General features: G+C 31.6%; 1 protein-coding gene across 1 annotated transcript in view; it reads right to left on the bottom strand.

The window, feature by feature from the left end:
- Positions 1-5,042: 5,042 nt before the first annotated feature.
- Positions 5,043-23,857, bottom strand: part of LOC108782545 (uncharacterized) — a 60,660-nt gene continuing 41,845 nt past the window's right edge. Inside the window, exons 3-10 of the mRNA XM_018550838.1 lie at positions 18,793-22,000; positions 18,103-18,292; positions 17,657-17,764; positions 13,927-14,094; positions 11,614-11,856; positions 7,091-7,357; positions 5,988-6,302; positions 5,043-5,468 (exon numbers count right to left, since the gene is read on the bottom strand). Of these exons, the coding sequence (XP_018406340.1) occupies positions 5,415-5,468; positions 5,988-6,302; positions 7,091-7,357; positions 11,614-11,856; positions 13,927-14,094; positions 17,657-17,764; positions 18,103-18,292; positions 18,793-22,000 (4,553 nt within the window). The 3' untranslated portion in view covers positions 5,043-5,414. The remainder of the gene's footprint in view (positions 5,469-5,987; positions 6,303-7,090; positions 7,358-11,613; positions 11,857-13,926; positions 14,095-17,656; positions 17,765-18,102; positions 18,293-18,792; positions 22,001-23,857) is intronic.

The raw sequence follows: 23,857 nt of genomic DNA on the forward strand, positions 1-23,857 counted from the left end.
AGAGAGAGAGAGAGAGAGAGAGAGAGAGAGAGACCTTATTATTTTTTTTTATATCGCCCTTGACTCTTCATATTGTTTATTTTTATATAACGAGTCCTTATTTCTTTTTCTATTAATTTCTTATTATTTTTCATATTCGGAATTATTTAATAACCATCTTATTATTGTATATTTTGAGGTCTAGCAGCGCCAAGTTTTTTGTACTTTTACTTTTTGAAATAAAGTATGTTATATATGTGTCAAGAAAATATATTCCTTTCATAATTGGCGCAATTTAAAAAAGATTTCATTTTATTTTGTGAGGCTAACACATTTGGCGCCTTTTTTTCCTTTTTTTTAAAAAGGTAATTTTGTTGAGATACTACAAATGCTTCGCAGTATTTTCTGATTGATTAATTAATACAATTCTTTCTTCCGATTGGTTAAGCAAAAGTTTCGAAGCATTTGTAGCGCCAAGTAGACCGCATCCATATATACACTACGCAACAAAATTATCGCAACAAAATTTTTCATCGAAATTTTGCCATTCTTCAAATGCGCATAACTCGGTCAATTTTCATCGTATCAAGACGATTTTTTTTTCATTTTGTAGGTAATTATCTGTACTTTAAGAAAAACTTGATACGAAATTAGTGCAAGTCGATGTGGCTCTCCATGTTTTAATAAAACCCAAGCATTTTTTTTCTTAAAAAATTTGATTGACGCGCTACCTGGATCGCCCCGATCTTTTTTTTTCAAAAATACCACTTAGACCATCGTAAAGTGTACTTTTCAACAAACAATTTGAAAAAAAATTCGAGTCTCTACGATTTTTTTTTGACCGAGTAATGCCATTTTGAAGTTATTCAGGCGTTTTTAACGAATATCGTGATAGAGTCAACTGCCGAAACCTCATTATGGAGAAGGATCCGTATTGAACATTAATTTTATTATGCAGAGTGAGTACTAATGAAAAAATACAGAAAAGCACAGGATATTTTATTTTCTTACTAAACATGCCTCGGCTTACTGAAATTCAATCTTCATTCCCGATTTGTCGCGCAACCCTTGTTGGGACGCGCAGAGCTTCATTGACAATGTTGCGATTCTCCCGATTCGTAATTACCCTAGGTCGACCTTGACCAGGCCTCCGACGATAAGAATTTGTTTCTTGGTACCGATTAAAAACACTCGTTACCGTCGAACGATTAATACCCATTCTTATTGCTACGGCGCTTTGACTCAATCCCGCCTCTAGCAGGGCCATAATTTGAGCAGATTGAATTTCAGTAAACCGAGGCATGTTTAGTAAGAAAATAAAATATCCTGTGCTTTTCTGTATTTTTTTATTAGTATTCACTCTGCATAATAAAATTAATGTTCAATACGGATTCTTCCCCACAATGAGGTTTCGGCATTTGACTCTATCACGATATTCGTTAAAAACGCCTGAATAACTTCAAAATGGCATTACTCGGTCAAAAAAAATCGTAGACTCTAATTTTTTTTCAAATTGTTTGTTGTAAAATACACTTTACGATGGTCTAAGTGGTATTTTTGAAAAAAAAATCGGGGCGTTCCAGGTAGCGCGTCAAACAATCAAATTTTTTAAGAAAAAAAAATGCTTGGGCTTTATCAAAACATAGAGATGCGGCATCGACTTGCACTAATTTCGTATAAGTTTTTCTTAAAGTATAGTTAATTACCTACAAAATGAAAAAAAAAATCATCTTGATATGATGAAAATTGACCGAGTTACGCGCATTTGAAAAATGGCAAAATTCCGATGAAAAATTTTGTTGCGATAATTTTGTTGCGTAGTGTAGTTAATATTTTCTAATAATGAATAATATATATTTTAACAATATATCAATTCTTATTGGACCGTTAAATTTCAAACCGAATGAGACAATGTCACAGCGATCTAAGCTGGATCACGGATGCTTCTAAATAATTGTGTATGAATTTATATGCTACGAATGTAATTCTTCGGTTGCGCGCCGAAATTTTTACAGAAATGCAACACTAATAACCTACAGCAGTAATATCACGAATTAAATTGATTAACAATTTAACAATTATTGATGCTGTTTACGCATCTTATATCGATCTTATTAATGTTGAATAACCTATTAAAAACTGTAAATAATTAATTTTTCATTGCGAAAAGTATTACCTTGGCCGGGAGTCGAACCCAGATCTCTGATATTCCGTGCGAGAAAAAATATTTTAAATCATATAATGCGAGAAAGAGAGAAAGAGAGATAGCAGAAAATCTGGTTTTCCTGCAATTATATAAAGTATATTGTAACTTTATCAAGAAAATTACAATTGTACATTACTTTTATTTTATGTTTTTCTTTTTTTTTTTTAGTAATAATTGATTTATATCGTGGAAAAACCATACTTCCTGCATTTTATATCGTATAAAATATTTTATAATATAAAATGCAGGAAGTCTAGTTTTCCCATGACACCAATTTTTTAGATAAAACATAATTAAATTCACTACGTGTATTTCATGTTTTATACGAATTATGTCTGGAGAATATATATATACAATTACAGTATGATATTATTTATTCAGGCATTTTATTATTAAATAAGATATAAGAATTATATCAACAAACTTATTGATTGAATATAATTTGTATATTTGGAGACGTAAGCTTATATGATTTTAAGATATAAGCTTATGATTGTGAACTTACATTTCGACTTGGCTTGGAATATATCGATAAATACTGTATACATTGAATTTCCGATATTTTTCTACATAACATTATTTGATAATATGATCGTGGTCCAAGATACGTGTATCTTCAAGAATTGAATAAATATCATTTGTAGATTCTGTTATGTTCTTTGAAGATACAATTGTAATGCTAGCTTATCAATTTTTCGTAATTCACTGATATTGCAACATCGCATTATCGGGCGCTTTTACATAACTACTATTTTTATTTTCAGTCAATAATTGCAGTTATAAATCACAATACATAATCGCAGATACGCTGTTAGAAATTAATTAGCAATATCGCGATATTATTATATTCATATAATAATGAATAATATTATACTCATACAATAATGGATAATATAATTGCGTTAGTCATACAATTCGTAGTATGATATTTGAAAGACATAAACTGCATCTCTATAAATCTGACTTATGAGTTTCACTACACACTTGATCACATTAAAGATTAATTGTGATGCTTTTATATTATAATATTATATAAAAGATATCATTATATGTATTCTTTAAGAACACAACGACTGATCGTAAATACGAATGACACATCTAAACACCTATTCGATAAATTAAAAAATTGAAGCCCGCGTAAAGAATCTTTTAGTATATCACCAAAAACAATTTAAATTAATTTTTAATATATTCAGATAAATAAAATTCACTGGATCGTTAATTAGTTACTTAATAATTCATTTACGTTCGAAAAACTAAAGTCGATTCCGTAATATCTGGCCCTAATTATTATTAGAAATTATAATCCAAACTGAACTTCTTCAGTAACTAATATAGTTATATATACTAATTGTTAAATACACTTAGTACATTGCACTTGTGGACGGACATTCGCTTCAAGTCCGCACAATTAGGCTCGCAAAATAAGAACATTAAATTGGTACTTTTCGGCCTAAAAATCGATTACTAACGTTTTCTATGTATAAATAAAATCTCTCAAGTCGATTAATCAACGCAATTGTCGGAATAATCGTTTACATTCTACATATTTACAATTATAGAGAGCGACGTACCACGGAATTGAGATATATTCTGTACAATGATAACAACAGTAATAACAATAACAACAATAAAATATCTGATTTGAGAAAATAATCAGAAATCGTTCTGTCTGGATATTATTACAAAAGGAACGATTGTTGTGTTGCGATTATTATACATAAACAATTACGCCTTTCACATTTAGAAGATATATAGTATAATATTTAACGCACAACTGCAGTACTGCTCGATTTTTATGTTTTCCTTACATAATTTAAAAAGTATTTTTTATTATGTATTCTAGATTCAAGTCAAAATGTTTAAAATTTAGATTTTTTTTCAATGAGAAGAGCAAAATTCAAACTTTGTTTTTACTAAAATGACATTTTTTTTTTTACATAAACAGCACAAATAAATATGTAGATTAAAAAAGATTTTTTTGTCGTTTCAGATGAGTTGAGATTTTTAAATTATATATACGTGCTATTAAAAAGTTCTTTTTTAAACAAAGTGTGTATTTTATTATAAAACAAGCGATTTATAACGTCAAAAATATTAAGTAATAAAAATTTAAAAATTCATAAATATACATAAATATATGCGTTAAATCTTAAAATATTTATTTATTTTATTTAAAAAATTTGTCGTAAAATTTCATTTCTAAATAGGAATACAAAATCTTAATCAATTCTTGATTATTACTTCAAAATATGCTTAAACTTTCTAATAGCGATTCGATTGCATCGTATTCACGTAAAATTACTATATAATAAAAATAGTTTATTAATCTCAACATTAAAATTTCAACCGAACTCATCTCTTCTCCAGTTTTGAACTTTAATGTTTCATCTACATTGCAAGTCACATTAAGCAAATAATAATATCAACGCATTTTATCATAATCTTAGGGATATCCAGAAATAGTACCGTTGTTTAAGTTTAAAGAATTAAAAAAATTTTTAATTATCGATTTGTATATGTATATATAAATAATAGTAAAGTTAAATTTTATTTACTTTTGCTATGTAAGCATTTTAATTAAGATTAAGAAAGTATTTTACGTGTGTGTGTATATATATATATACATATATATATATATACACACGCAAATTTAATATATTTTAAATATATCTGTTCTATTGGTCTATTTATGAAGAGTAACAAAAACTTCTCTTCTAGAAAAAAGAAAGAGGTCTTTGGAATCCCTAAAATTCTATACAAAACTACAAATCGGCAAAGAAATCAATTGCGTCAACATTAATAAACTTACAGATAATCTAAGAGTTCACATATCACAAATTAATTTCACGCTGTAGGTAACATTTAGCTTTTCCGACAAATCTTCACATATCATTCCACATTACGTAACATTCAGCATTCTAACAAAATACACATCCACCCTGTTTTATATTTATTTTGTGATCACCATTTTGTCTTTCAGTTTCGACAAAGTTCCTTTTTCTCTCCTCTCTCTCTTCTTAAGGATATTAGAATATCTTCTTAAATCAGACATTTGGCAACTTCGTAGTTTATTTTCTTCAGTCAACAACCTGCTCATCCATCCGTACCTTTTTGGATAAAGGTTCCTTCTGATTTCATGTACATTCTATTGTTTACTTTGGTTCGCTAACCAAATAGTTCTCGTGAATTGACGTCCGTTTTTTCGCAAATCTTCAGAATTTTTACTTCATGTTGATTCTAGCACACCGCCGGCTAGTTTTGTCGCGTACAAGTTTAGTGCCTTTAAAAAAGAAAAATCTATTTTAGACTATTCGTATCAGATTGTGTGATAACATCACGTTCTTAAATCTGATTGTACATAAATTAATTTAAATTTTTCTTTTGATATAATTTTAGAAATTTAAAATTTCAAACAAACTGTACAATTATAACTTATAAATTTGATTTATAAATTTATAACGGATATAATTTTTGCGCTTTTATAAATTCTTAGCATATAAGTTTATAAACTTATAACAGTTTATAAACCAAATAACAAACATTGTCTTTAATATTTTTTCTTATACTTTTTTATACTTATTAGTTTCATTTATATGACTGAAACGATTATACTTTTTTTTATATAAAATCTCTTAATTTTATTTATTTTTTTGTAAGTGTCATGTTTTATACTTTTAACGTAAAAATAAACTATATATATCAAATAAACTATTAATTCGTGTAGTTAAATTAGTTTTGAGGAAGATAAGCATTCTTGTTTTAACGTCCTCGTGTAGCGATTGATAGAGTCGATTATCACCTTGTATATGAAAGCATACTGTTCCTTGGTTTGAACTGCGCCAGCCCGATCTCTCCTGATAGTGTAAACGACTCTCGGCACATCCACGGTCCTCGTAATTTCATATTGTCTAATTCCTAGGTCGAGGGCTATTAGCGTACCAGTACGTCCTGTGCCAGGACTACAATGGACCACGATGGGCCCGGGACCACCTCTCTGGAGTGCTCTCGCCTCGAGAAGCACCGCTATTAGGCCTGTACCGTCTGATTGGACGCCACTCACTGGCCATAGATACCAGATGTGGAATACCTCTCGAAACGTATTGTTCTCCAGGTTCTGCAAAAAAAATTAATTACTTGCACTTGATAGAAAGTCGCCACGAAATCATTGAACGTTTTAACCGCTACGATTATAGCTTATACTACTACAGATATTATTAGAGCTATATATTTGGATACTATTTCTACAGAGATCTTTTACAGTATATTATACCTTTCACAAAGAATATATTATTTTGTAGCAGATATTTAATTAATTAGTCTGAAGCGAATCAATAATAAAATAATTAAGAAAATGTAACTGATTTTACAAAATTATATGCGTTAGCAATGAACGTTTACAAGACGAGAAGCCATTAAAGTGTACTGAAAGAATGTCTTATTTTAAAACAAGGAATAAAATACAGCTTTGGCCAAAGATGTTAGGCATTTATCTACGAAACAGAGAATAAAGGAGCGTTTATACCGACCGTAATTGTACCTACTGCCGTAATATGAAAGAACTGACTAATCATAGTTGAGTATTTCAAAAAATATTAGGTAGTGCTTACAGTCGAATGAGAGGAGAATACTCGATTGTGATTAATCAATTCTTGCAGATTGCATTCGGCAGCACGGTTACAGCCAGTAGGTATATTTCAATTAAAACTGTACATAAGCTTAATAACATGCCTAATATATTTGGCCAAGACTGTATAGTAATAAATTTTATTGAAAGAGAGAGAGAGAAACAAAAAGAAAAAGCATCTCCTCTCTCTCTCTGTGAGATTAAAAAATTCCTACCTTTTAAAAATAAAACTTCATTATAGTTTTATATTATATGTTACAATTAAGAATATTCTTTACCTTCAGGTGAAGTGTAGAGATAGCGTACTTCTCCTTGGTTTCTCGCTTTTTCAGAGTAACTTGGAAATCACCATAAAGGCGATGACAGTCTGTTATCTCTGAAGGTGGAATGTACTCCGTACACTTCTCTACTTCATTCTCAACAAGATCAGTCAGCATGATGATTACTTTGGACTGCTGCTCCCAAATCATTCGCCAAAAGTCAATAACAGTCGATTCTATTGGCGCTTGGCATGCGATATAATACTTTGTAGCATTTTTAGGTCCCTGAAAAATTAGCGAGTGTTTTTAATAAATCACATCCAAATTGAGATTCTATGTAGAAAGAACAATTGTATTGAAATGTTATATTAAAAAATTTAGCTAAATACATATCTGAAAATAATTTTGTTGGACTATCAAAATGCTGCAAAAAATTTTGATAATTTAGCAGAGTTATTTTTAGATCTATATCTAATTAAATTTTTAGATTTAGCAAAATATTTTACTTTAGCAAAATTGTTCTTTCATACAAATAATACATACAATAATTTCTAAATATTTTCTAATAAAATTAAATACACTGTTTGTATCAAGTATATGATGTTATCCTTTCCATCAAATATGTTAAGAAATAAGAAAATATAAAAAATTAAATTAATTTTTTATTTAAATTATTAATATTAATATATATAATGTATAATCTGTTGCACATAAAATATTATCAATTAAAATGTAAAATACTTTTTTATCAACTGAATTTTGTTTGAAAACTAAAACATATCTCATATTATTTATTTTATTGTTTTAAATTAAAATTCATATTTTATTAATTATATTTGCTCTAATTAATCTAACAATGCGGGACATGTTCGTGGAAAGTCGTAACTAACAACATTATATTTTTAGAAAATCAGCTAGTATAGAATTATGTTTCTTTGATAAATTTATTTTAATATTTTTTTCTATTTATGTATAGATAATTGTCAAGTGACCAATCGTGCTCTATTTAGATGTGCAATTGTATCTCCAGAATATTACGCGACCTTATCGAGAATCGAGCGAAATTAATTACACGTCAGACTCCGTTTCATCGACCACATTCGGCGCGCATTAATTGATCATGTATATATACGTTCCGTAATTGCAAGACGTATACTATATACAAGGTAGAAACGTTACGAATGCTAGCTCGATTCACGATATGAAGCAATTCGAAGGCGGAAGCGATACTGCTATATACGCTTATCGATCGATCGATTCGTTCCTAATGGAAGTCTTGCCCGTTGCTGTCGAATCTTCCGTAAAAGCGTCTTAACGCATACGAGATAAATGGGCTCGCTATATCCTTAGGGTGCTAGGCACCGCAGGACACTTAGGAGAAGGAAAAGACATCATTCTTGCGTTTATATACTTTTTTTCTGGACTTTCGTTTCTCAAACAAGAAAACTTCATGAGCGATAAATTGAAAATTGCTCGGCCGGAGCAAAAAATTGGATAAAATTGTCACGTAAATTGTTACGACACCGTACACATAATAATACATTCGCGACATCTCCTTGCGATTTAGGTAACAAAAGAGGTTGAGAAACACATATGCGCAAGTTTTTCTTCGAGTATGTTACTATATTATTACCGATTGTCTCTATCAAAGTACTATTTGTGCGCTAAACAATCGCGATGCGTTTTGAACATTGCTATAAAACAAATTTAATCAATGCAGACACACATATGAATTCTAAAAATCAATAAATAAATATTTCAAATACAGTAAAGTAAAACTTTATACTTTTGAACTGAACAGGAATGGGAAGTAACTCGTTACTTGTAACGAGTTACTTTTTTTCAGCAACTGCAACTTAACTTCGTTACTTTCTTTCCATCTATAATAAATAACTTAACTTAGTTACATCTTTTAAGTAACTACTAACTTATTTAATAGTTACTTTCATAGTTATTTTATATATTTTAAATTTATTTGTCAATTTAGTGTGCGGTAGTATCCACTTGGTGCTACAAATACTTCGAAACATTTGATTAATCAGAAGAAAGAAATTTAATTAAAGTATTCAATGAACTCATGTACCTGTTTGGTCTATATTTTTGAAACTAATGGAATCCGCCAATCAAATGCAAGAGCGCTCAGTGAACGGTTGTAGTACTAAATGCACCTGACCACTAAGCCGTCTCTGAACGCAATCACATAATCCATTTTGGATTAGTGATGGAATTTATTTGCAACTTTTAGCAGAATATAAAAAGAATTTTTTTTACAAAAAACATTGTATATATACCTACATGTATACTTTCATATTCATATGTGTTTATATTACTTTAACGAAAAACGTCTTTACTATACACAATTTTATTTTTTTTAAATAAAATTGTATAACATGTAAATGTAAACCAGTCTTTTTTTTTAATTGCTTAGACTGCATTATTCTGATGATCCCGTGTATTATCCTTGTTTAATATTAGATGAAAAACAAGGGTAAAACGATACACGAAGGCAGTCGGGTAACGTTTCTGAATGCAGCCCTTTAATCAATGCTACTAGTAAAAATTCCGATGGAAAAAAAGTAACTCAAAAGTACAGTCTGTCTAGTAAGAGCGTGGAGGCCTATCTCAAAGAAAAATGGCTTATTAGCCTTAAATTTATATTGATTACAACATTATATTGATTATATTGTAACTTAAAAGTAACTTAAAGTTACTTTTTCAGTAGCTGTAACTGTAACGAATTACTTTTCGAAGTCAATAACTCGTAACGGTAATTAATTACTTTTTGAAAGAGAAAAACTGTAACTGTAATTAATTACGTTTACAAAGTAACTTTCCCATCCCTGGAATCGAAGGGATATTGCTGAAAAATAAACTAAGCAAAAATTTTAGAAAAGCAACCTCCAGCACAAATCTACAAATCAAAAACAATTTCAATTTCTTATTTTAATATTATCAAAAGTTATCCTAAATATAATCGTAACAATATCGAAGACACTTTTAACAATCTATCTATATATATTGTAGGTATATAGACTTGATTTTAACAATCTATCTGTATATACTGTGAGTAAATAGAATTCTGTCTAGAATTCTACCGTATATAGGTCGTCCAAAATGGACTTTGTGAAGTTTTTGATTGTCAATTGTGTCAGTATTCAGTTTTACTTCGTTACGTATTATAGAAAATATATTTCATTATATATTTTTAATAACGAGAGACGGTATATAAAAATCTTCGTTTTACAATGTCATTATAATTTCCTTTAGATTGTGTTCGGATATATACACTCTACCAGCACTAAAAAACTATAATATATATATATATATAACGTGAACTACAGATTTTTAGCAAGCACCGTACATCCAAGCACATCCAAAGACGCATATACTTAGTTTCTCAGATTCTGCATAAAACGAACGACTTTGCTAAAGTATTTAAAAATTTAATTAGATCATCAAAATAATTATGTAAGAAATTCAAGCATCGCAAGCAATGCTGCAAAAAGTTTCGACATTCTAACAATTAGTTCGATTGTTCTTCAATTTTGATGATGAATTATTATTTTCAAATCTTTATCTAGTTTTCAAATATTTTAGCAAAATATCTTCGAAATCATCAAAATAGCAACGTTCTTTCGTGTGATTCCCTTAAAATGCGCGAAGAAGGCACGTATATTTCAAAACGAATGTACTTACGAGTATTTCAGATAACCTTGCGCACGCGAGATGATTAGCCTTTGTACCTCTTTGACCCCATTTTGTGAAACTATTAAGGCTATGAAAGACAAGCTATAGTTATACTTCGCAGACAATTCCTAACGCTTCCGTGTCTAAGTTCCCAGCTTGCGCGATACAATGCACTCACTTTCCTGGTGATGCGTATTACGCAATATTTCTTTCCCACGGCACCGCGAAAACCGCTTTGCTACACTTTAGCACTTTATAGCGTTCTCTGTATGACGTGACTGACGTAATCTGATCTCGCATATAAACACCCTTATTATCCTAATGATATAGATAATCGTGCAATTCTCCCATGGATGTAAAATCGAGACGGGCGTAAGTTATAAATAGATCGTCATTTGTTTTTCATTCGAGACTACTCGTTATTGATTCGCAAATTAATTAATCCGTATTAGGATTATCTATAACAGTCGCACAGTGTGTCGCAGGTCGCAAGTTCGATCGTTAGATGTGATAGTCAATCTGATACTATAATAATCTGATACTATAAAATAAAATTGACGCATCAGATTGGCAATCCCTGCAAGCATGCGACATGCAATATGCATACGAGCTTATACGACTATTGTAGATGCAAGATGACCTTACACGGGGAAACGTGAACTCACTGTCGAAATTCCGGATAATTGTAAAACATGTTCGAATTCGAGCGTGAATTATAGCTTCATGTTTCGTCGAAAATGCCGGGGAAGTATAGTCTTCAACAGCAATAACGCGTGTGCAGTGACAATGACGTCCCTTGTGAATCACACGATACGAAACGAGAGATATGTGAAATCAGCTCGAACGAAACTTACCCGCACATAGCTAGCATTAATGTATTCGGTTAAGGCGTCATTGTTCAGTCTCTGTAACGGCACCCTCGTCTCTGGAAGCGGAATCACGTTCGCGTATCTATTCTTCACCTCCGCGCCTGGGGGCAGCTCGTCTATCTTCGCTGAAACCTGGGGTACGCCCGCGAACTCCTCGTTGATTGCGTTAACGTCGTTACAGAAAGATGAAAGCCCGGCAAAGTTGAGAGGATGGGAGGGAATGGCGCTCTGAAATAAGAGAATACCTTTCATAGAAAGCTTTACTCGTAGCTCTTCGTTCGTGGAGGGAAAGAGCGTTGCCTCACTTCCTTTGATCGAGCGCTTTCATGGGAAATCACTCGATATCGATTAAAAAATATTTTGAATATGCTAATTTTCTAAATTTAATCAAATAGAAAGGTATACATTAAATAAATAGGTTTGATTGTTGAGTTATAATGAAATTTTAGCCAAAATATATTTTATAATATTTCTTATATCTTATATGGTAATTTTTCAAATTTAATTGAGCAGAAAAATGTATTAAATGGAAAAATTTAATCTTGAAATATGAAGCATTTGGTAAAATGTAATAAATCAAAACTATGTTTCAACACACACACACACACACACACACACACACATTTAAAATTGAAATACAGTTTTTGAATATTAATAATCATATATGTATATATATACATATATGTATATATAATATTAAATATCATAATACAATTTTTTTCCTTTTTATAATAATTGCATTCATAATTAAATTTATAACATCAACATTAAGAAATTATTTTTGGTAGACATATCAAATAATTCCTTACGGAATTAATTGGTTAAAAACTAATTATTATTACAAATGTACATCTATAATGCTTCCAAGATAATGGTTTAACGATACATTTTAATAAAACAAAAGTACATGTTGTCCATAGATAAAGTTAAATTTGTGTTCCAAATTATAGTTTACGGAAAGAATTTACGCAAAAGTTGCTATACTATATTTAATAATGTTAGCAGAATTCTAGCAAGAATCTAACGGCAATCTAACAGCAAAAATCAAACAAAGCAATATAGTTAATTTACTGTAATGTGCCGATTCAATCTATTAAACAACTAAATCAAATTATTAATATATGCTATCCAGGGTTGGGTAGTAACTAGTTAAAAAACGTTAAAAGTTAAAAAAAAAGTTAAAAGTTAATAACTTTTTTAACTTAACTTAGTTAATTTTAAATGCATTAAATTTTAACTTAACTAAGTTACTTTTAAACGTTAACTTTATAACTTTTTTTTAAGTTAAAAAATTTTTTTGTTTTTTAAATATCTTAGAAAAATAATAAGATATAATAAGACTAAGGTCGGAATCCATAGTCCGAACATAGTCTAAATCTCAAGGAATATCTTAAAATACTAATACAGCCCTCTAATTGACTTATGCGGTTATGCCTTATGTTATAAACCTTAGTTCGGATCTACAATAAGTGTTTTAAGCCTTAAGTCATAAGAAATTGACTAATTACAGTCAAATATTCTTCTCGTATTCGAATTTAATTGATCAATTTCTTATGGCTAAGACTTATTAAAAAGTAAACCTAATAATCTATATTATTAGGTTTATGTAGTTATTTAATCTCATTTTAAGAAAAATTAAGACATTTTGATATAAAAAATAATTTTTTTCGAAATTAACTTTTTTTTCAACTTAAGTTAATTCAATATTGACTTAACTTACGTTAAGTTAATTTTTTATTCCTTCAACTTTTAACTTAACTTTATTAATTTTGTAAAGCCATTAACTTTAACTCTTTATTCAGTTAAAAAAAAAACATTAACTTACCCAACCCTGATGCTATCACTTTACTATTTGGACAGAGGTATTATTGTTCTTTTTTACCTGAACAATTAATTTAGATTTATAGTTTCGTATCGCGTAACAGCTATAAGGAAAGAAAAATTACTGCTGTAATATAATAGAAAATATATAACTACGTTAACAAAAAAAATGCATTGATTACATTATGTTCTTAAAATGTTAAAATAATGTCTATTGAAAAAAGAAAATTATTCATCATTGTTAATTAAGCTAGTTTAAATTTTTTATAAGTAAATATTTTGAAATTAATTTATATGACGTATATTTAATTTGTAACATATAGCTAAGGTATACATATGGATCAAAATATTTTTGATGTAGTATACCTAATAAAATCGTCATTTAAACACAAGATTAAATTCCTATAAATAGTATAAATGAAAAATTCAGTCTTAAAAACGGAGGAGGGGGTTTATGATTAATCTTATCGAACTTACCGAATCTTCAAAAGTCGGATTGCCGTAACTTCTCTTGGAGGATCTTACCGCGCCTTTGCGTCTTACGCTATTGTACGCCGAAACGCTGTCGAGGCTGTAGGCGTCCAAGGATACTGGCCGGCACCGTTCTCCGTAATTGAACCTCGTTTGCCTCTTTCTCATTATGAACTGCAAGTATAGTTACAGCTAAGGTTAGCGGCCGTTACGTTCAACGAAACGAAAAGCAAAAGCCGATGTAGCGACCTTCTGCTATTTGCAATTCTGCTCCGTAACAGTATAACTCGTCTACAAATACTCACGATATCCCGAAATGCGATGACGGTTAATTTAGTAGCCATGCATTGAATCACAAACTGCAGTTTGCCAGCGTGCAAAATATATTTACAAACAATAAAGGTACACCACAAGCTATAACTTTCGATTTAAAGCTCTTGTTTACTCGTCATTACTTAGATTGTGACATCAGAAGCGAAAAAACACTTGATAAGAATTATTACAAGTTATATATTTGAATAAAAATAGTTTTTAATTGAACAATCAATATAGAATAAGACTTATAAAGCATATCAAAATCTATAACTTTTTTCTAGAAGAAATTAAATCATATTTAATTATATTATTAAATCGTATTCATTAAATATTATAAATCATTAATTTAACAATTTATTAAAGTTTATATTGCTCATTTCGTTTTTGATGTGAGCATAATTCGTTTCCAAATATATGATTATTTATATTAATTAATGAAACAAAAGAAGAATTTTTGGTATATTTTGCAAGCGTGCGATTCTATCAATTACAATTATTGTTTCATTAAAACATATTTTGAAATTAAAATTTTGCAAGAATTTTTATTGTGTATTTTCTTATTTCTAACGTCGCAAGTTGAGTGACGCATAGAATTGATGAGTGAACAGGAGCTTTAAACAAATTAGTATAGAAAATTGTACAATTACTTATGATTTTTATTTAATCCTTAATAAGACAAAAAAGATAATAAGAAATTTACTATCAGAGAGATCAATTAATGCAAATGACATTACGTTATTCCATTTCTTTTCCTAAATGGAATTTATAAAAGAGAGCAAATAAAACTAAATTTAGCAAGATTATAATGATGCTCGTCAGCATACTTTAAATACAACGATCAATTATAATTGTAAATCATGCGTTCCGATAAGTCCCTTTCATTGCAATTAAGCAACGACACCTGTACTACCAATTACGCCACATGACCGACATATCTAAAAAGAGATTGAGGAAATCTCGCGACAGTCAGCGAAATAGAATAATGTATTCGGAACACACATGCAGACGGGCCATTTCAACATCGTCATTCGCATGCATAACAAAGACACGGCAAGAAACACGGTGCAGCGACGCTGATGAAGTGTGGAACGCCGTTTGCTGGTCGATCTAATCAACTATTCAAGGTTGGACAACCGTGTGTGCGAATGACATTTCATTTCTTCCGGCAAGAAGACGCGACGCCAATTTTCTTATCGTTAATTATACGTTGCTGTAAATACACGTAGTATTTCCTCACATGACTGCGCGGTTTGATAAGCGTATTTCAAAATAAACCGCATCAATTTTAATGCCGTAATGTAATATCATATTATCGTTATTACTCATGTTCCATACATTATATATATATAATCATTATTTTTAATATTTTACGATATATATTGCCGATTTGTATAATTGAATAAAAATTATAATTTAAATATAATAAAAAGTAGCAACAGTCCACGCCAGAGTATTATTCTTGCGTTTACATTAATACATTTAAATGCATAATAAATATATCTGAAAATTATAAGCTTTCTAAAAACGCATTTGATTTTTTCGCGACGTTGAACACGTTTTCGACGCTAAACTTGTTTATTTAATGAAGTTATCAAGTCTACTCATTAAGAAAGATTGCATTTATAATTACGAGAGTACAGTTTCGAAAATAAGATACTCTATAATACCGTTTGCATTTCCTAACGCCGCGCAGTAGATAATTTTCTTTCTCTTCTATATTAATTGATTTGTTAAGTTTCGTTAGTTCAAATTCTATTCAGCGTTATATGACTGTATTATACATTCATTAAAATTAATTGCTGTGCAAGTACGGTATTAATGTTACTGAGGACCGGAGAAAACGCTTTAGACAGCGAATCTTGATGTAGCGTCGCTATTATATCAAGATAAATATAATAAATATAAATAATAGAGAACATATTTTCAACATTAAAATTATGTAATGTAATAAGAAGTATTAATGTAACCATTATTTTTCGCAATTAACGATGTTGTTAACATCTAAAAGAATTAAATTGTTTTCTGTGCTCACAGAAATAAAATATCTTTTACACAAGTATAATCTGCAAATCTTTCGATTTCTCGTGAAACAATCAACTTGCATTTGATGTGGGTCGTAACATATGCATGCATATTATTATAAATATCATAAAAGCGACTGAAAAAAAGAAGCATATAATAAGCTGTCGTTATCGTAAAAGGAAAAAAAACTCGTTCGTGCCACACGAGGCATTACGCGTGCATCGCGCATTATCTTCGTCATTCCGCGCGACGAAGAAGAGAACATCGTCTCTTTCACCTCTCAGGTGAAAACATATACACAGACATGTTATCATGAGCGTATTACGTACACTGGAAGAGAATTATGAGTGTGGACAGATGGACGGTGACGAACCGACACGCGTAATGTAAACCTTCCGTGAACAGAGGTTTATCCATGTAAGCGCGACTTAGCAGCAGACTACGTCAGCGAGCAGAGATTTTCGCGGACCTGCGCAGCTGACATCTTGAAATATTAGTATTTCCTGCTTCGATTCCTCAGTAACACGTCGCGTGATACGTGAGAAGTACACGGCACAAATACGCATGCGACATACATTCATAATTTAAAAAGAACGAGATAGGAGAGGACTTGCGGAAGAACACTCAAGCTTGAAAATTCTCGCAATTAGGTCGCTTCGTCGAAAAAAATACAGTCGACACCGACAAAAAGTAACATAACTTCGCGGTTGGGGAAATTATTTTATAAAAGTAACTTGTTATGTTACTCGTTATGTGATTTAGAAAAAACTCATTATTGCTATTATTATTTAAAAACTAACGAGTCATTACAATTTTCGTCAATTTTTAAATTAAATTTTGATAATCTTTTTTTTTAGAATGGCATCTGTTTATATTGCTAATTGATCAGTTCAATATGAGAATTGTAGTGATATAAATAATTGTTATGGTAAAAAAAAACTTGCTTAAGCATGTACTATACTATACTCTTTACATTCTTTAGAAACTTTATTTTAAAGATTGAAAATTAAGTCATTTATTAAAAAAATAGCTCAATTTTTAATCTTTAAGATTGAGAGTTTACTCTTTAGAGTAAGATTTATTCTAAAAATTTCAAAGAGAGTACACATGTATTGTACATGTTTAAAATAATGATTGTATGTGTTTTACAAGTACATTGTTGAATGCGAAATTATAACATATGGATGTTATATTATTTTTAATTGAGATTGACTGAGAAATTGAATTAATCTCACATGACACGCTGAACAATTTCTTCGCCGTTTTTTATTTTGCGTGTACGACGTATTTGTGAACGCGAAAAGACTAATTCAAGCATCAATGTTCCTTATGAATTAAACAATACGATACATAAATATCTCTGAAATTACTAAATATTTATAATTACAAAAACACTTACCAGGAGGCCAGCTAAAAGAAGCAAGCAGATAAAGGCTACAGAGGAGACCACGACGACTGCTATTGCGTTTCCGGAATCCGTTTCCGATACCAGGACAAATTTATGTATCTAGAAAGAATGAATGATCTAAGAAAATTTAAATTTATAAGAAAATTTTATAGAGATACTTTTTCGATTATTATTACTGATTGTAACATCAATTACTTCAATATGGCAGCAATCGATTAATAGAGAAAGCTAACGGAGAAGGAGCGCTTCATAGAAACATTTTGAATGATAATTGGAAATTACTCGCGAGTGATGAACGATTCCAAGTTAATAATCAGGGAGACTACATTTTCACGAGACGTGCCGAAGCAAGAGTTATAATGGACTGTGAACTTTTGCTGACGTCGACAGCCAGTGTTTTAATCCGCGCCCGACCTTCTCCGCCGTTTTCAACTTACTCTCACTGGGAAGTTGGGAGACACCTTGTATAAACTTGGTAGAATCTTTGTCATAGCGGCGTCGAACTTGCCGTTCTCATCGATAACGTAAATCAGGATGGAGATTAGAGAAACGTCTGTGGGTGTCGGTAACGCGTTCTGCTCCTGGCAAGGGTTTTGATGAATCATAATTTGTTGTGGCTGTACAGGTCTGCAAAATAAAGTATTCCACACTTTATAATATGTGACAAGTGCATTTTTATACAATTAAATCTTTCCTTCATATTATTCAAATTTTTATCGTCATTGATACAGGTAAATAAAGCTTGAATACTTTTGCGAAGAAAAGAATTCAAGGCATTTTATATTAATCTACACTTTTTTATGTTCTCTATAAATTCACATATTTTTGAATAACTATTAATTCATTATTACTTATTAGTATTATTATACCGTTACATGCATTATCTATTCAAGCACAAGATTTATATTTTAATTGATCTGCAATGTATAAAGGTTTATAATATAAAAATTACGTATTGACTATGAAAGATTTAAATACCTAAATACATAAAAAATGTTCATATGTTACATGTATATATAATACATTTACGCAATAATATCTTAAATAAATAATAGTTAAACGTATAATAACACTATAGTTCATAAAAATATAAATTAAATTAAAGAAAATTTTGCAAATCAACTCACTTGTTCAGTCCATCTCTGAGGACATCCGCGAGCGCTTTCCTTAGATCCGATAACCGAGGACAGACCTCGTGTAAGGTACCTTCGATGATTATTTTAACTAGTAACGTGACCTCGTCTGGCGACGGAGTTGGAATGTTTTCCGTTATCTCTTCTTCGGGTGATTCCGTGTAACTCATTGTACTCCAGAATATTATTGGCTCCAAAGTACTCGTAACCGAAGGACGTTTAGTGACATTCATCGTTATCCTGACACTCGTATTCGGTGGAAGTTCCGTTGCGCCTGGGGCGGACGTCTCGGTGATGTTCGCATCAAAACTTGAATCCTTAGATTTTGAAGGATCCTCGGTAACGCCGGAAGCTCTCGTGACATTACCGGGAGCGGCACTGGTGAAATCGATACCGCTTACAGTAACTTCGTTCCTCTCCGTTAGATTATTCTGACTTTCAGTAGTAATCTGAATAACTGTAGGACCTCTGGTAGTTCCGTTGTGGTGCATATCCGACATTTGATCCGTCGTTGGAGTTCCGTCTTCGGTTGTTACTGGAAGTTCAGTAAATTCCTCCGGTTTCATCGCGGTGATTGCGTTCTCCGTCGAATTATCCATCGCGGATGAATTTTGAATTGTCGTTGTCCTAGAAGGTATTGTTTGTTCCTCGAAGGTTTGTCCTTCAACACTCTTCTCGGTCGCGTTATTTCCCGGAGAGATCGGCTCGGTAAGAGTAACAAACTCGAATTCGACGGACGTAGTCGTCGGAATTGGGGATTCGTCAGGATTTAAAGTGATAAAGGAAGGAGATTCGGTAGTGTGATTAACACTCAAAGAAGGTCGCAGCGTGACGTTCGATGCAGATTTAGTAGAATTTTCCGAGAGCACTGTGGCGATAGTGTTAACTTCCACTGCCGTCATTAAAGTTTTGGACCTGTTTGCTTCTGTCGTCGCATCCTCGTTCAAAGGAACGACACTCGTGGATTCAGTAACGACAAAAGTTGAACGAATCATCATTGCTTCTTCCGGTTCCATCTGAACATCGGTACTTAAAGACACCGTCTTAGATGTATGTGTTTCCGTGGAACGCAACGTTGCTGATTCCGTCGTTCCGCTGAAACGTGATTTCACTTGCTGACCATCCGGAGTCAGGCTTATTTCCGTTATTCCATTTCCAGTCACGTCGTAGCCTTCGTCTCTGCCTACAATCACTTTCTCCTCCTCTCTCGTACCTGACGTGTCACTCTCGTTTGACTTCGAGTGTTTTATTTCCGTGGCTTTTGTGCTGCCGTTAAATCCTTCCGGAAAAGTTTCGTTCATTGGTTCAACTTTAGCTGAAACACTCGGGATCGCCGTCACTGGCTTCAAAGAGGACAGGCTCTTTGTCGTAGAATTCGTAGACTCGTTTTTTTTGTTCGAATTGTGCTGTTGAATGCTATTCTCGATTACAACCGAAGGTTCTGTGACAACGAGCTTCTTCTCGGATTCGCCTCTACCGATCGTATTCTCGTAAGCAGAAGATTCTTCCGTAACATCGTCTTCCTTTTTCAATTTCAAACTGGCCTCTGTCACCGGCCTCTGGAATGGTCCTCTGCTAGATTTTAAGTACGGATAAGGTTTTGAATTTACTTTTTCCGTACTATTTTGCAAACTCTGAGTGACCAATATTTCCCCATCAGTCCTCATTGAGGCTGTAGTTTTCACCTCGTTATTCGGAAACTTGTTAGCTCCAGAAAATCCGATAGTTCTGCCTTGCGGAACTAGACTAGGAGTAGTCTCTGGGACGGATGATGTACGTTCTTCAAGTCGCACACTTTGAGTTGTTTCAGGTAACTTCACCTGACTCTCAGGTTCCCCTATTGATTTCCATTCTTCTATTCTATCTGTCCTCTTAGTAGTTGTATTAGAAGTAGTTATGGAGAAGTCTACGCTTTGTTCAGGAGTATTTTCATCTTTCGCGCTAGTCTCTCCTTTCTTCTTATCATAAGCTCTTTCCTGATTACTCAGTTCATTAATGTGAGTATCGTTCTTCGCAGTATCGTTCGCAGTCACAATCCTTAGTACTAATGGGTCAGTCACGTCCTTAACGATCTCTACTTCTTTCTTCGGATCATCTTTCTTACGCGATTCATTCGCGTCAACCGAATGATTTCTCGAGCTAGTTTTGAGATCTCTTTCCGTCACAGTCTTGTAAAAATTATTGAAATTCACGTACGTATCATTAACTAATGAAACGCTTTCTTCGTGTTCCTTCTCATCAGTCTTCTCGAGATCGAACACTTCGGATGCTGTCGTTCTTAGATCGTTCACACTTTTTTTATATTCTAAGGACTTTTCACCGCGCACCGTGGTTAATTCCCGATCATAATCCTCTACTTCCTCCTTCAAGTCAGTTGAAATTGTATTTTTATCCTTCTTCGTATCCACTTCCTTATGATCAAGTTTTATCATTTTGTCTTTCTTTTCGTCGGATCTGACAGCATCTTCAAATGTCGATTCCGAGGTCGTGGAAAAGAAATTCCCGATAGACTTAATGGTCGGTATGTCTTGTTTATCTATAGTTACGTTATTCTTCTCTTCATCCTTGACGGAAGACTCCTTCCTTACCTCTTTGGATTCTGATGTCTCCACTAATTTCTCGTTGACAATTGTTTCTTTTGCATTTGGAGATATAGTTTTGGTCGCATCGGATATTTTTTCATGATTCAAGGATTCTTGAAGAGAGACGTTCTCTAGATTTTTACTGTCCTGTTTCGAATCATCGAAAGCTGATTTCGCGGTCGCCGCAGTCAGTTCATTCTTTCGGGAAAGTCTGAGAAGATCGTCGGAGACGACTTTCGTACTAGTGCTTTTCCCGGTGCTTTCAACAGCAATTTCTCCGTACCTCGGCTTTCTGCTTCCATCCGACGATGAATTTTCAGATTCGTCATTTGTTTTTTCCGCGTTTGAATTTACGTGTATGTTTTTTTCTTCATCCTGATTTACGCTATCGATACTGTCGTACGATCTATTTTCCGTGTCATGGGCTTTTCGATTCGTCGATTCGATATTCTTTCCATCATTTTCTGTAAACGATTGATTGTGATGGATCGAGAAGACTTTCGTTAGGATCGTCGTTGATCCTTGGGGAGTCGACGTTTTTTGGGACTCAGAATTCTCTGATGCAATCGACGCTTCTGTAACTTCGGCCACCGTATTGTCGAAGAATAGCAGCAAAGTGCCTGAAATAGCAAAATTTAATTTTATAACTTTTGTATTAATGTTCATCTTCTCTTTAAAAGGTATAATAATTATTTTGTTTGTATTATTAATTATTTTTTACTTCAAATATATTATACAATGTCACATTGCATAATTTGTAGATATTAAATTTATAAAAATAATTTATAGAATTAAAAATTTTAATATAAAAATAACGAGAAAAATTACAATACTTTTAGAATCATCAAGATTTATCAATAATGTCGTGCATCTTTAGATTTATAACTACTTTTACTACCTTATGACAATCTATCATTTGTTATTGACAATCAATATTGATCTATTATCTGTTACTTCACAATTCAAATAATACTGACTTTTACTGCTCAATTAATGTTATCTTTTTGTTATTCATGTGAAGGTGCTACATATAGTATAGTTCGTATTTACAAGAATCAGCTAATATTGATAAGGTGACTAATAACAAATTATAATTGATGCGTTGTAATACATTGTTTAGAACAAATTTTAATTTAATGTTTTCAATAAAATACAACATAAAATTCAATAATCATTTAAATAAAGAAATAAATAAAGACGAATAAAAAAATTAATTTTAATAAAATGTTAACATAAATATTATTTTCGAATAAAAATTATTTACAAATTTTATATGCAATTAATTATATATAATTATTGTGATTTATTTGTAAAATTAATCACATGAATTTATAAATATGTACATTTCGAGGAAAAAATTTCTAAAAAAAAAACAGCTCTTTTATTATTACATACTTTGCACATATTTTCATTATCTATATGATTCAAAATTTATCAGATATGAATTTATAATTGGAAATATAATAGAAATAATTATATGATATATTACGTTTATTTTTATAAAAACATTTTCAAAAAAATGATAGTTTAATATGATTTATATTCAAAAGAGATTTACACTTTCAAAACGCTCATTAATTATAATATATGTAGGAAAACTTTTAGCAGAAAATTGGTTCTCATGTATCATGTATTAATTATTCTTACACTGTATAATCTTAGTCGCATATTTGATAACATAAAACGGTGAATTATGATAATAATATGCAATAAGCGCGTTTGTTTGACGCATGAAGACAGAAGTTCCGCGAGCTCATCGACAACTGGTTTCCATCGAGGTGTGCGATACGATAAAAATGTGGCGTGCGTAGACGAGGCATTTAATGGATCGAAAAACCGGTTGTCCATGGAATTACCGACGAGTTCCTTCGGAACTATTCACGAGGTTCTACGATACAGTTCGCGGTTTGCAAACTGAAAGCGCTCGCGCAACCGCGGCACGGCGAGAGCATGAGTTTGAATATTAAACAGACCTCGGAATTATGCAGGGGCTTCGAGTGTGTCCTCGTGTTTTGCTGATTTACGTCGATACGACATGACTAGTCCTCTCCGTGAACGCCAAAGTCGAGATAAATATTTATTTTATGGACGCGCAGATTTGCAGCGAGAATTTTCCACCTGATTTCTACCTTGATACTCTCATCTGATGTATTTTCGATGCATACTAAAGATTTTATGGCCAAGTGTCGATTCCATGAACTTGATTATTTAAAAAAGAAGATAAAAAAAGTGTTTCTCTTCTTGTTTGTATCGCCATATATTTATTGCCCAGATTTGCATATCTTGACATTTAAAACGCGTGTGTTCAACTTTCTAATAATTTTCAAAAATAGTTACGTTAAAAAACAAAAAACAATTATGTTGTCATATTTGTAATTTTTATTATACAATTAAACATTTAATAAAATAAAAATTGAAAAACTTAACATTTGTATTGTAAGCAAATTTATGTTTATATTAAAATAATAATCTATTTT

Source organism: Cyphomyrmex costatus, unplaced genomic scaffold, assembly GCF_001594065.2.
Source record: "Cyphomyrmex costatus isolate MS0001 unplaced genomic scaffold, Ccosl1.0 scaffold130, whole genome shotgun sequence".
NCBI classification, from domain to species: Eukaryota; Metazoa; Arthropoda; class Insecta; order Hymenoptera; family Formicidae; genus Cyphomyrmex; species Cyphomyrmex costatus.